The 12,462-nt window shown below is 45.9% G+C and overlaps 1 protein-coding gene across 1 annotated transcript in view; it reads right to left on the reverse strand.

The window, feature by feature from the left end:
• Positions 1–12,462, reverse strand: part of mtus2a (microtubule associated tumor suppressor candidate 2a) — a 44,863-nt gene that overhangs the window by 4,889 nt on the left and 27,512 nt on the right. Inside the window, exons 6-14 of the mRNA XM_030360144.1 lie at positions 9,900–9,998; positions 6,292–6,479; positions 5,011–5,136; positions 3,783–3,849; positions 2,082–2,296; positions 1,477–1,582; positions 1,166–1,239; positions 703–801; positions 45–164 (exon numbers count right to left, since the gene is read on the reverse strand). Coding sequence (XP_030216004.1) covers positions 45–164; positions 703–801; positions 1,166–1,239; positions 1,477–1,582; positions 2,082–2,296; positions 3,783–3,849; positions 5,011–5,136; positions 6,292–6,479; positions 9,900–9,998 — 1,094 coding nt within the window. The remainder of the gene's footprint in view (positions 1–44; positions 165–702; positions 802–1,165; positions 1,240–1,476; positions 1,583–2,081; positions 2,297–3,782; positions 3,850–5,010; positions 5,137–6,291; positions 6,480–9,899; positions 9,999–12,462) is intronic.

The following is a 12,462-nucleotide window of genomic DNA, read 5'->3' on the forward strand; positions in this document are numbered from 1 at the left end:
CTGGAGCTTGACTGGATGAAAAAGGTAAGCGGTGGTGAACGTACCACCTTCTCCAGGTCAGAGATCTTCTGCTCCTGCTGGTGGATCTGCTGGTTCTTCATCTCCACCACCTCCTTCAGGCTCCGCAGGTCTTCCTCGATATGTTGATAAGGAGCCAAGGCCTCCTAACACACACACATGCAAACACACACACACAGAATCACAGACACACACACACACACACATGCACACGCACACGCACACACACGCACACACACGCATCAACCTCATATGTGGACTATTTTGTGCAAAGAAAACTAAAATCATATTTCAGACGATAAGGCCAGAGTGCTTTTCTAACCTAATGACCTCTGAATCATAGCGCCACGTTGACAAGATCAGACATCGAGTATGCATACAATCGGGACATACTACAGATGATGTCAATGATAAGCACACTTGAGGCGCCATCCACATATCTTCTGCTGGGCAGAGGATTGTGGGCAGAATAGCTGGCTTGCATACTGCGAAACACATCTAGTACAACATCATGGGATTTTGGGCATAATGCATTTTCCATACTATGTATTGTGACATACTAAGTATTTTTCTGCCATACTAAACAGTGTGGTAGTATGGGTACTGGAACTCTTGATTCTAAACCAGGAACCGGGATGGCTGCTATGTGTATAAGGCCCATAGGAGTGCACCACAGCTTCTCACCACAATCTGCTCATCAGTGCTCCTTCTAAGGGCCTCCTCAAAGCGCTGGGCCTTCTCCCTCAGACTCTGGCTCTGGAAGGTCAGGGTGTCCACCTGGTCCTGTACACACACACACACACACACACACACACACACACACACACACACACACACACACACACACACACACACACACACACACACACACACACACACACACACACACACAATACCACGCGCACAACCACACACACAAACACACGTTACCACACGTACACACATACACACGTTACCACACACACACACACACACACACACACACACACACACACACACACACACACACACACACACACACACACACACACACACACACACACACACACACACACAAACAAATATGATCACACTCATATGGGATTCATATTTTGTCTACAATGTTAAAGAAAGCACGACACAAATAAGATATTTCATGAATCCATACCTGGAGAGACAGTCTGAGTATTTCAAAGTCTTGTTCTAACATCATCTTCTGCTGCTCGTGGGCTTTTCTCAGATCTACAGAAATATTGAGACAGATCACAGCCTTACTGCTTTGTAGAATGTCACTGTAACACATTTACTCTTATGACACTAAAACATGTACTACTGCGTACAATGTATATGTATATGCAACATATGTGCTCTAATGAATTACGTGTGAGTGTGTGAGTTTACAATATGTATTCTCCAATGTAATTCGAGTGTATTTGTGTGTATATAACGTATACTCTGATGGTCTGTGTGTCTGCATACCTTTTATTGTGTGGGCGTGCTCCTCGTGAAGCGTTGCCATGGTGACATTATGCATGTCACGCAGTTCCAGGGTGGCTGCCTGGTGATTAACGGTCATTTCCTCCATCTTGAGGGCAAACACACACACACACACACACACACACACACACACACACACACACACACACACACACACACACACACACACACACACACACACACACACACACACACACACACACACACACACACACATCATGGCCTTTCAATCAGTTGGTTAAAATCCGAAGGTATTTTACAATATTTATACATAATGATAATAATCGCTACATAACAACAATTAAAATAATATATGTTCTATATATAAAATATATTATATATTACTATTTATTAATTTACTTTTTAGTTACTTTGATCCAAAGTAGTGAATCATTATGATAATTGTACGTCATTTACCAATGTCAGGGACAGCCACATCTTATTGGAGGCTATCAGTTAAACCCACTGCGGTCAGCCTCCGGGCCCTGTCCACTGGGAGTCAAACAAACAGCCCCACTACCAGTCCAGCCTGGTCAGTCCTACACCCACGATACACCCCCCCCCCCCCTCCTGAACCACGGGTGCACCTGCTCCTGCTGCTGAGCGCGGAGCTCCTGCACCACGGACCGCTGCTCCTCCTTCAGGGTCTCCGTCTCCGCCGCGTGGCACCTCCTCAGGCCCAGCTCCACCGCCGCCAGCTCCTGCTCCTGCTGTCTCTGCACCTCCTGCAGCTCCCGCTCGAAGGCCACCTCCAACGCAGTCTTCTCGCACTGCAGCCGCTGCCAGCGCGCCCAGTTGCATGCTGGGTAGAGGAGTATGTTTTTTTGTTTTTTTTCGGGGTGGAGACGATACAGATCCGTCTTTATACGTTGAAGGTACACCGTCACTCTCGGCTATAATCTAATACGAGAGACTACTGCTTCAGCCAGGGGGTGAAGGATGATTGCCGTCTGCAACATCAATACTGTTTCTGCAGATATTTATTTTTTAAAGTTTGACCATTGCATGATTGATCTGCATTCTCTACTGGTCCAAATAGCACCAAGGGCAGCAGGGAGCATTTCTCTCTTATATCACAAAATAGCAGAGTATGACGGTTACCCTTTAACTTTGACATTTATTCATATTTATCTATTTCTATTCAAACATATATGCATGCAGTAGGCAGTACGGTTTTGGCCCAGTTGCATGCTGGTTAGGGAGAGGCAGAGTGAGCTTTGAATGCAACCAAGAGGAGATCTCCTGTATGTCTTACTGTAGGGTCACACCTAAACATACAGGTGTGCCTGGGGTTGCTCTGCCCGCTGGCTGCTGGCTGCCAGTCACCAATCAGTCAAGCAACGCTGCAGACGTCATGTTCGGTTGTACCCGATATCAAAGGTGTTGTAGAGCTCTCGGCAGCCCAGAAAGCATGATTAAATACACTATTTTCCTCATTCCTCTATTTGTTTTTCAGTAAGGAAATAATGCTTCAAAAGAATTGACCTCCGGCTATTGTAGACATAGAAACATATTCTAAGTCTGGCACAATTCCTTGCATGTTTCCTCATACAAGGAGTTTGATCCAGTTCTCCGCTACACAATGCACCAGAACAGGTTTGTGTTACCTTCCCGGTAGATGACAAACAGGTTGAACAGGTTGAACATAGCTCTGGGATACCAGGGACAAGAACAGATTGTTTCTCCCCATGTTGGCTAGAAACTGGCACTGAAGAAAATACAATCCAGCTCTGCGAATGGTTGCTGCTGCAGCGCCAACGCTGCTAATTTGCATTGAGTTACAATTACTGCAACTGCCCTCATCTGTCTGGGCGTGGTTATCGCGCGGCTCACTGCTGCCACAGTGACCACTGCTTCTTTCGGCCAGCTCTCATTGAAAATAAGTGGCTGCCAGACGCTTTCCCTGCTCATGAATCTTTTGGTATGACCGCATAGTTACGTGTTACCAAAAACATAATTGTGATGTAATGTATTACATATATATATATATATATATATATATATATATATATATATATATATATATATATATATATATACACATATATATATATATATATATATATATATATATAATGTGAACTGTATTTCAACACATAAAAGTATTGTATATATAGATAAAAACGAAATGTCCTCTCTGATATAGATCATAAACCGCATATGTCATGGCTCATGAAGTGCGCTGTAGCATTAAATCAGTCATTGGAATACAGTTGTCTGTAGCTGCTATGACTGAAACTAATAAGTTTTATGAAGACATCGCTGTCTCGTGAGTTGGTTCTTCTTACCAAGTTCCTCTTTGATCCTCTGCACCTCCAAACAGAGTTCCTTTTCTTTCTCCTCTGCGTGGTCCGTCTGTAACACAAAACATGTACAACCTCAGGAGGAGATCATAGGGTGCTTCACTTTGCTCGTACGGGAGCTAATGTATTGATCCAGTCTATCGTTCATGTTCATTCATTTCACACAATTTCCAATGCTCGCCTCCTCTGGAAATCTCTGTGATGATCACTGGATGTACCTTACTCTTGCCAGCAGGGGGAGCCATACACTATATAAACAGGTCATCCTCTGCTCTTTGCTTTTGAGCACTGGTTAGGAAACCAAGCGCTCTGGTCGCCTGACCGTGGCAACTCTCCACCGCCAACGCAAGCATTGATCACATGTCACTTTGATCCCTTCACTGGGGAACCGGGTTATAATAACAAAAGCAAACATTATGCTAGCCTTGTATCAGAATGCTTATTAAGTTCAACTGTGTATTCTCTCTGGGTCAAAGTATTGATTTGGACCCGGAGATAACATCAGATATATTCAAGCCTGCCGTTGAAAGGTCATGTTCGGCAGCCAGTGAGAATATGTTAGACCTGCCTGTGGTGTGAACGCAGGGAGCCATGGGTACGATGTGAGGGTGAGGGATGTGAGGGTGAACAATGTGATGGTGAGAAATGTGATGGTGAGTGAGGTGAGGTTGAGAGGGGTGAGATTTGAGGTTTACAGATGTGAGGGTGAGAGAGGTTAAGGGTGAGAGAGGTGAGGGTGAGCAATGTGAGGGTGAGAGATGTGAGGGTGAGAAATATGAGGGCAAGAGATATGAGGGTGAGCAATGTGAGGGTGAGAAATGTAAGGGCAAGAGATATGAGGGTGAGAGAGGTGAGGGTGAGAGTTGTGAGGGTGAGAGAGGTGAGGGTGAGAGTTGTGAGGGAGGTGAGGGTGAGGGTGAGAAATTAGAGGGTGAGAGATATTAGGATGAGAGAGGTGAGGGTGAGCAATGAGATGGTGAGAGAGGTGAGGGTCAGAGAGGTGAGAGTGAGAGAGGTGAGGGTTAGGAATGAGAGGGTGAGAGAGGTGAGGGTCAGAGAGGTGAGAGTGAGAGAGGTAAGGGTTAGGAATGAGAGGGTGAGAGAGGTGAGGGTCAGAGAGGTGAGGGTGGGCAATGAGAGGGTTAGCAATGAGAGGGTGTGAGAGGTGAGGGTCGGAGAGGTGAAGGTGGGCAGTGAAAGGGTGAGAGCATACCTTCAGGCAGTAGTGCTGTGTGGTGACGATGAAGGCCTGCAGCCCCAGGGTGGTCTTCTTCAACTCCTCCCTCAGAGCCGACAGCTGCCTCTCCTGCTGCTCATAGCGGCCCTGCAGCCTCTGGACCTGACAGCACAGGGCAGTGGAGACACACTGTTAAAGTACAGTATAACCTAATGCAGTAGAGTACAGTGGAGACACACTGTTAAAGTACAGTGTAACATAATGCAGTAGAGTACAGTGGAGACACACTGTTAAAGTACAGTGTAACCTAATGCAGTAGAGTACAGTGGAGACACACTGTTAAAGTACAGTGTAACATAATGCAGTAGAGTACAGTGGAGACACACTGTTAAAGTACAGTATAACCTAATGCAGTAGAGTACAGTGGAGACACACTGTTAAAGTACAGTATAACCTAATGCAGTAGAGTACAGTGGAGACACACTGTTAAAGTACAGTGTAACCTAATGCAGTAGAGTACAGTGGAGACACACTGTTAAAGTACAGTGTAACATAATGCAGTAGAGTACAGTGGAGACACACTGTTAAAGTACAGTATAACCTAATGCAGTAGAGTACAGTGGAGACACACTGTTAAAGTACAGTATAACCTAATGCAGTAGAGTACAGTGGAGACACACTGTTAAAGTACAGTGTAACATAATGCAGTAGAGTACAGTGGAGACACACTGTTAAAGTACAGTGTAACATAATGCAGTAGAGTACAGTGGAGACACACTGTTAAAGTACAGTATAACCTAATGCAGTAGAGTACAGTGGAGACACACTGTTAAAGTACAGTATAACCTAATGCAGTAGAGTACAGTGGAGACACACTGTTAAAGTACAGTATAACATAATGCAGTAGAGTACAGTGGAGACACACTGTTAAAGTACAGTGTAACATAATGCAGTAGAGTACAGTGGAGACACACTGTTAAAGTACAGTATAACCTAATGCAGTAGAGTACAGTAGAATATACAATATAATATTACAGAATAACATCATACACCTGAGTATCGTAGAGTTAATAATATTATATTCAAGTACAGTAGAGCATTATACAGTAGAGAACACTAGAGTACTACAGTATTATAGCAGAGTACAATAGAAAATAATGTTTGGATAAAAGTTAGGAAATAGATCAATTAAGGAGGTATTATCAAATCAGGATGAAAGGTCAAGGTAAGACTTAGAAAGCCATTATTGACCAATCAGAGCCCATTGCTAGTCCGGGACCTTCAGGGGTCATGGAGAGGGTATCCTGCCCCGCTCACCTCCTCCCTCTGCTCCTTCTTCTCCCTCTCCTCCACCTCCTTCTCCCTCTGCCTTCGCTGCGCCTCCTCCTTCTCTCGCTGCAGGTTCTCCTGCTGCTCCTGCTGGGGTCTGAAGGGGGCGACGCGGCGAGGAGAGCCGGGGGGCACCGACCCCCTGATGGCGGCCGCTGGGCGCTGGCGGGCCTGGACTGGAGGGCACAGAACCAGGGGGGGAGGGGGGGAGGGGGGGGGGTCATCATTGCATTTTGGAAGTCTCATTTGCCAAGACAATATCTATTGGATTTCTGAAGACTACTGTGTATCTGCTGTCTATCTTCTTTTGATCTGCTGTACCACTACGGTATCTCCACTGTATCTCTGCTGTATCTCTGCTGTATCTCTGCTGTGTCTCTGCTGTATATCTACTGTATGTTGCTGTATCTCTGCTGTATATCTGAATATGGAACAGAGCTTCCTCCCGATGCTGTTAACTGATTCCCTTGCAGAGGATTGGAGAGGTGACCTTTCCTAGCGCTGGAGAACACATGGACCTGACGGATGAGAGCTACCCAGAGAGAGTGAGCTCTGGGGGGGGGGGTGGGGGGGTTATGAGGCGGGGGGTAACTCCCAGGTGACTCCGCCTGGTGATGGACTACCACGCCTCCTGGTCGCCCAGCACTGAACAGAACTTTATATTGGAGGCTGTTAGGTGTACGTACTACTGCAAAGATGATTTATAGGATTAATGACTGGGTGCAAAGTTACTTAAACCGTGTTATTATCACTTCATTAGTATTACTTATCAAACCCTACTTGAACGGAGGTGTGTATAATGAATATAATAATAAAGATAATAATGATAAATATAGCTGAAAACACTAATAACCGATTTCAAGCAGGCAGCTTGGCACAATTTTATCAAATAAAATAAATTAGGAAATGGTGAATTCAGTGAGACAACTGCTAGAGGTCACGTGAAGAGCCAAAGTCACAACTGGAACATTCCGCCAGCTTTCTCGATGTGTGAGCTGGTTCCTCCTATTAAGCTAAAGCTCCTCTACTGCTGGAAGTAGTCAACGATTGACGCTGATTATGTTTCAAGCAATCTCTTAGATCAGACTAGTGGAATTAGCTTCAGTGTAGTAGACCAGCCGATGACAGCAAGCTGCCCCAGAGTTAGCCAAGTTCCAACGGCGTTCAAGGACAGTGTGTCCGTCCACTGCTGGAAGTAGTAGACCATTGCTTAGTAGTATCCCGTAGACAGGCTGTTTCCTCAGACTATATTAGGTACCGGGAGGATTCAACCCATTGACCTTCTGTCTTGCAGGCATGTGTTCTACTATCAGAGCAATTGACGGACATGTGGGATATAATAACATGTTTAGAAGTGTGTCTTCTCCACGATTGGTTGTTTTTTCACTCACAGTTTTGATTTTAATGGCAAAATTGGGGTTCATGTAGGGTGAAGTTGATTCAGTAATACCATTTGACATAAAAAAAAAAAGAGACCAAAATAATATATTTTTTTGACAAACAATATTAAGTACCTAGTGGGATGGAACCATGAACCTTCTTCCTTAAGGTGAGAGCCCTACTAACTGAAATATTAAAAAACATGTACACAGGAGATGAGATTGCTTGTTTTCATAATGAGCCATTTTGGAACCTGACAAACAAAAAATGTGCTGGTATAATCATACATATATATTTTTTTGTAATAAAAAGGAATGAAGTGAAAACCAATTTAGGTTCAACCTGAATGATATAGCCCAAACTACTGGTCACACACGCAAGCAGGCACGCACACACCCACACCCAGCCACAACCACACACACCCACAAATACACAAGCCCATGCGTTGCCTCTATGGGCCACCTTCAACTCATAAATGGTGCTCACTGAAGCGTACCAACGTTGAGTGGTTTCCATGACAACATGAGGCTGAGGGGCGGGGCGGGGAGAGCCAGGCAATGAGGGTTTTGGCTGCAGAGATTGGATGGTTGGAGGGTGGGTTGGGGGAGGGCTGGGTAACATAATACAAGAGGGCTAGGAGGCAAAAGCTGCAGGTACGATGGCGAGGGGGAGGTGGATGGAGGGTTGGAGGGATGGAGGGATGGAGGGCCTTTGGACCAGAGGATTGAAGAAAAAGAGATTCACTGAAGGTGAACCTCTTAGATTGGTTTGGTTTGTAATCAGAATCCATGAGGTGAATGGGCATGTAATGACACACACACAGGCTAATGACGCACACAGACACATGGGCAAAGGTGCAGAAACTCACACACCTACATACACACACCCTGTGTGTGTGTGTGTGTGTGTGTGTGTGTGTGTGTGTGTGTGTGTGTGTGTGTGTGTGTGTGTGTGTGTGTGTGTGTGTGTGTGTGTGTGGAGTGGGGGGTATGGGTTAAATTGAGGGATAAAGGAATAAAGGGAGGGGTGAAAGAATCTTTGCAAATGAAAGAGGATAGATTTCATTGTAGAGTCAGCCGATAGACAAGGTTACTCTCAGGGATGTAAGAGGCCAAAGTGCTGTGATCTTTAAATTTCTGCAGATCAGGGAAACAAGACAAATTGGTCTTCTGCATGTGTCTACCACGTGGAGTGATACTACCATCCACACACCACTAGGGAGCAGCATCACGTTTACTAAGGGGGAACTGCTGAAAGTCCTGTTTCCCCTGCTGCTATTGTAGAGTCAGTAAAAAAGACACAAGCTCCCCTCTCCACAGTCTCTAATCGAACCGCTCCACTTGCCTGCTCCTGCGGTTTTGGTTTCATCTTGTGTATTGCTGTCGGCCATCCTTCCCAGCTCAACCAATCAGTGTCTGTTGTTTAAAGCACATGACTGCAGCAGATACGGGGTGATGGTTCCCAGGATGCTCTGCTCTGTTGCTACCCAAGGATGTTTACGGTGAGTCTCTTGCTGGCAGAGGCTTGTCAGCTGTACGCTAAGCAGTGTCACACACACATGTCTCAAGCGTCCAATATCTAGCATGCTACTGCACTAGCACACCACTATACTGAGATTCTTTATGAGTTCAGTCATTGTGATCTCTAAACTAATGGTTTGAAAAGTACCCAGGGGAAGCTGATAAGAAAAGAGAAAGCTGATAAGAAAAGGGAGTTGGGAAGGATTTCAACCCGTCCCTGGAGAATGCCATGGCCATGAGAATGGACACCACTGTCAGAGGAGAGTTAAACATGCAAACAGCAGATGGAGCTGTCTATCAGAATACAGTCAAACAACACGATACAATCAGAAAGAGTATCCCATCCCATCCCAGGTTATAGAATCACTAGAGAAGGCGAGACTAACAGACGATGGAAGGAAGAGAGTGACAGAGAGGGAGAGAGAGAAAGAGAGAGAGAGAGAGGGAGAGGGAGAGGGAGAGGGAGAGGGAGAGGGAGAGAGAGAGAGAGAGAGAGAGAGAGAGAGAGAGAGAGAGAGAGAGAGAGGTGTGTGAGAGAGAGCGAGAGAGAGAGAGAGCGAGAGACAGAGAGAGAAAGAGAGAGAGAGAGAGAGAGAGGTGTGTGAGAGAGAGCGAGAGGGATCAAGAAAGAGAGGTGTGTGAGAGAGAGCGAGAGAGAGAGCGAGAGCGAGAGAGAGGGTGTTTTCATCGACTCACCTGGTGATTGGGGTTTGGGCGGGACCACAGCTAACCTCTTGGGAGACGAAGGAAGGGAGCGGGTGACCTCTGAACTCCACTGAAACTCCTTCCTGCCAACTGTCAATCAGATAAAGAAACGGCCAATCAATACAAAGCTCATTAGCAACATGAAATCAAGATAAAGAACAACAGTGAAATGATGACATGAATACCTTCATCAATACATATATTTATTTTATACATGTTAACACCTTGTTAACATATACAAATACAAATATATAGATACAGACATAATATAAAACATTGAAATTATCTTTACATCAAGTTTGAAGTGTAGGTGACCCAAACATCAAGAACCATGACCGAGATTAATAATCATATTTTATTTCCTCAAAGGTGGGAGGGGAGTATCTGTTAGGGGGGAGAGAGCGCGTGATGGGAGAGAGTGCACGTGAGGGTAAGAGAGCATAAGAGGGGAGAGCGGGTTTGATTGGAGAGAGGGTGTTGATGGGTGGTTGTAGTATGTCTGTGTGTGTGTGTGTGTGTGTGTGTGTGTGTGTGTGTGTGTGTGTGTGTGTGTGTGTGGTGCAGCAAAACCAAGCGCCCTGATGACTTTCTTGCCTACCGTCTCTTCTCTCCTCTTTTTCTTCCTCACTATCTGCGGCAAAAAACTCCCTTCTTCAATCTAAAATTCAATCTTCCTCATCCTATCCCAAAAGTGATTTTCTATCTTCTCCAGCCTCCTCCATCCCCCCACTTCCCCACCTCCCTCCTTCCTACTACCCCGCGATTTTGTTAACTACTTTTTAAGATGACTTATGCTCCTCATTTCCCCATCTTCTGTCACCTCCTATCCTACAGCCAACTCTTGATCTCCTACTCTAACTTCCGTTTCCTTATTCTCTCCCAATGAGGTGGTCACCTTTCACCCACCAACCACCAGCCCTTTCACCCCTACCCCCTCTCTCTCACCCCTATCCCCTCTCACCCTATCCCCTATCAGCCCTATCCCTCTCACTCCTACCCCCTCTCTCTCACCCCTACTCATCCCTCTTTTAAAGAAACACACACTCAAGCCACCTGATGTAAAGAACTACTGAACTGTCTCTAGTGTGCAGTCTTTTCTGCTTACCTACACCAGAACAACCTTCTTGACTCTCACCAGTGTGGATTAAGATTTCCCACTGTCAGAACAGCTTCCATCACCTCCACTGTCAATCCCCCCTACCAAGACACTGGGTTCTGTCATACTACTACTATACTACCAATACTGTCCTTTTCATGGCCAGACCGCAGCCTGAACCTCTGCTTGTCTCGCCGATGTCTCTCACTGGATGTGGACACATGACCCGATGCTCAACCTGGACAAGATTGAGCTGCTCTTCCTTCCAGGGCAGGTATCCGCCAACCCCAACCTCTCCATCAATATCGACTACTCTGCGGTGCCTGGGACTCGTACGGCAAGGAGCCTTTGGTGTGACACCGGCGACAGGGGGGCCTTCTACAGCCAACATTGCCGCAATTCATGCTCAACAACATGGGGAGCTATACTTGCCTTGCGTTCTGGCCCACCCCACGCGAAGGACATGGTCAAACTGTACACCACCAGACCGTCCACTACGCTCTAAGACTGCCAAACGGCTTGCTACTCCCTCGGGACCCAAATTCTCTTTATTACATATTGTAGCACTCAACACAGTTTTCATAAATTGTACAAACTCAAAGGATTCTTGCACGATTCATGGGTTATATCTTCATTGTTGAATGCACTTATTGTAAGTAGCTTTCAACAACTGTATACATGTAATGTATGTGTGTGTGTGTGTGTGTGTGTGGGGGGGGTAGGGGGAAGGATATATTTTTAGCAGAAAGGAGTGGCGCATCAAGGAGAAAGTAATTAGATCGGTAATGGAAAATAATCCTGAACAAATCCCGAGACAACACTTGAGTGATGCGGCAATCCCACAGAGACCATTTGTGTGTGTGTGTGTGTGTGTGTGTGTGTGTGTGTGTGTGTGTGTGTGTGTGTGTGTGTGTGTGTATGTGTGTGTGTGTGTTTGTGTGTGGGTCAGGTAAGTGTGGTTGTGTGGTTGTGTGTGTGTGCCAACTCAGGTGTGTGTGTGTGTTAAAGCTACCCCGCAGTCTCGACTCATTACTGTGAACTATACCCAAGATCTCTGCAATCACCACTATAGCACGCGCACACGCGCACACACACACACACACACACACACACACACACACACACACACACACACACACACACACACACACACACACACACACACACACACACACACACACACACACACACACACACACGTGCAACAGTCCCCCAGCTATCAGAGGACTCCATCTTAGGTCCTGATTATCATATCGGGGTCATGGCTGGACCCAATCAGATAACAGCTTTCCTCACCTCCTGGTGTCTCCATCTCCTCTCTCTGTGGGGATTTGACCTCCTAGAAGCAAACATCCCTAACCTCCTGGCCTCATCCTTCAAAAAATCACCTAGCTGCTCCCCCTGTTTACTTTCCATTAAAGGATAGCTTCTGGAATTTTTCCACCTGGTCCCTATTTT

This window comes from Gadus morhua, chromosome 7 (assembly GCF_902167405.1).
Source record: "Gadus morhua chromosome 7, gadMor3.0, whole genome shotgun sequence".
NCBI lineage: Eukaryota > Metazoa > Chordata > Actinopteri > Gadiformes > Gadidae > Gadus > Gadus morhua.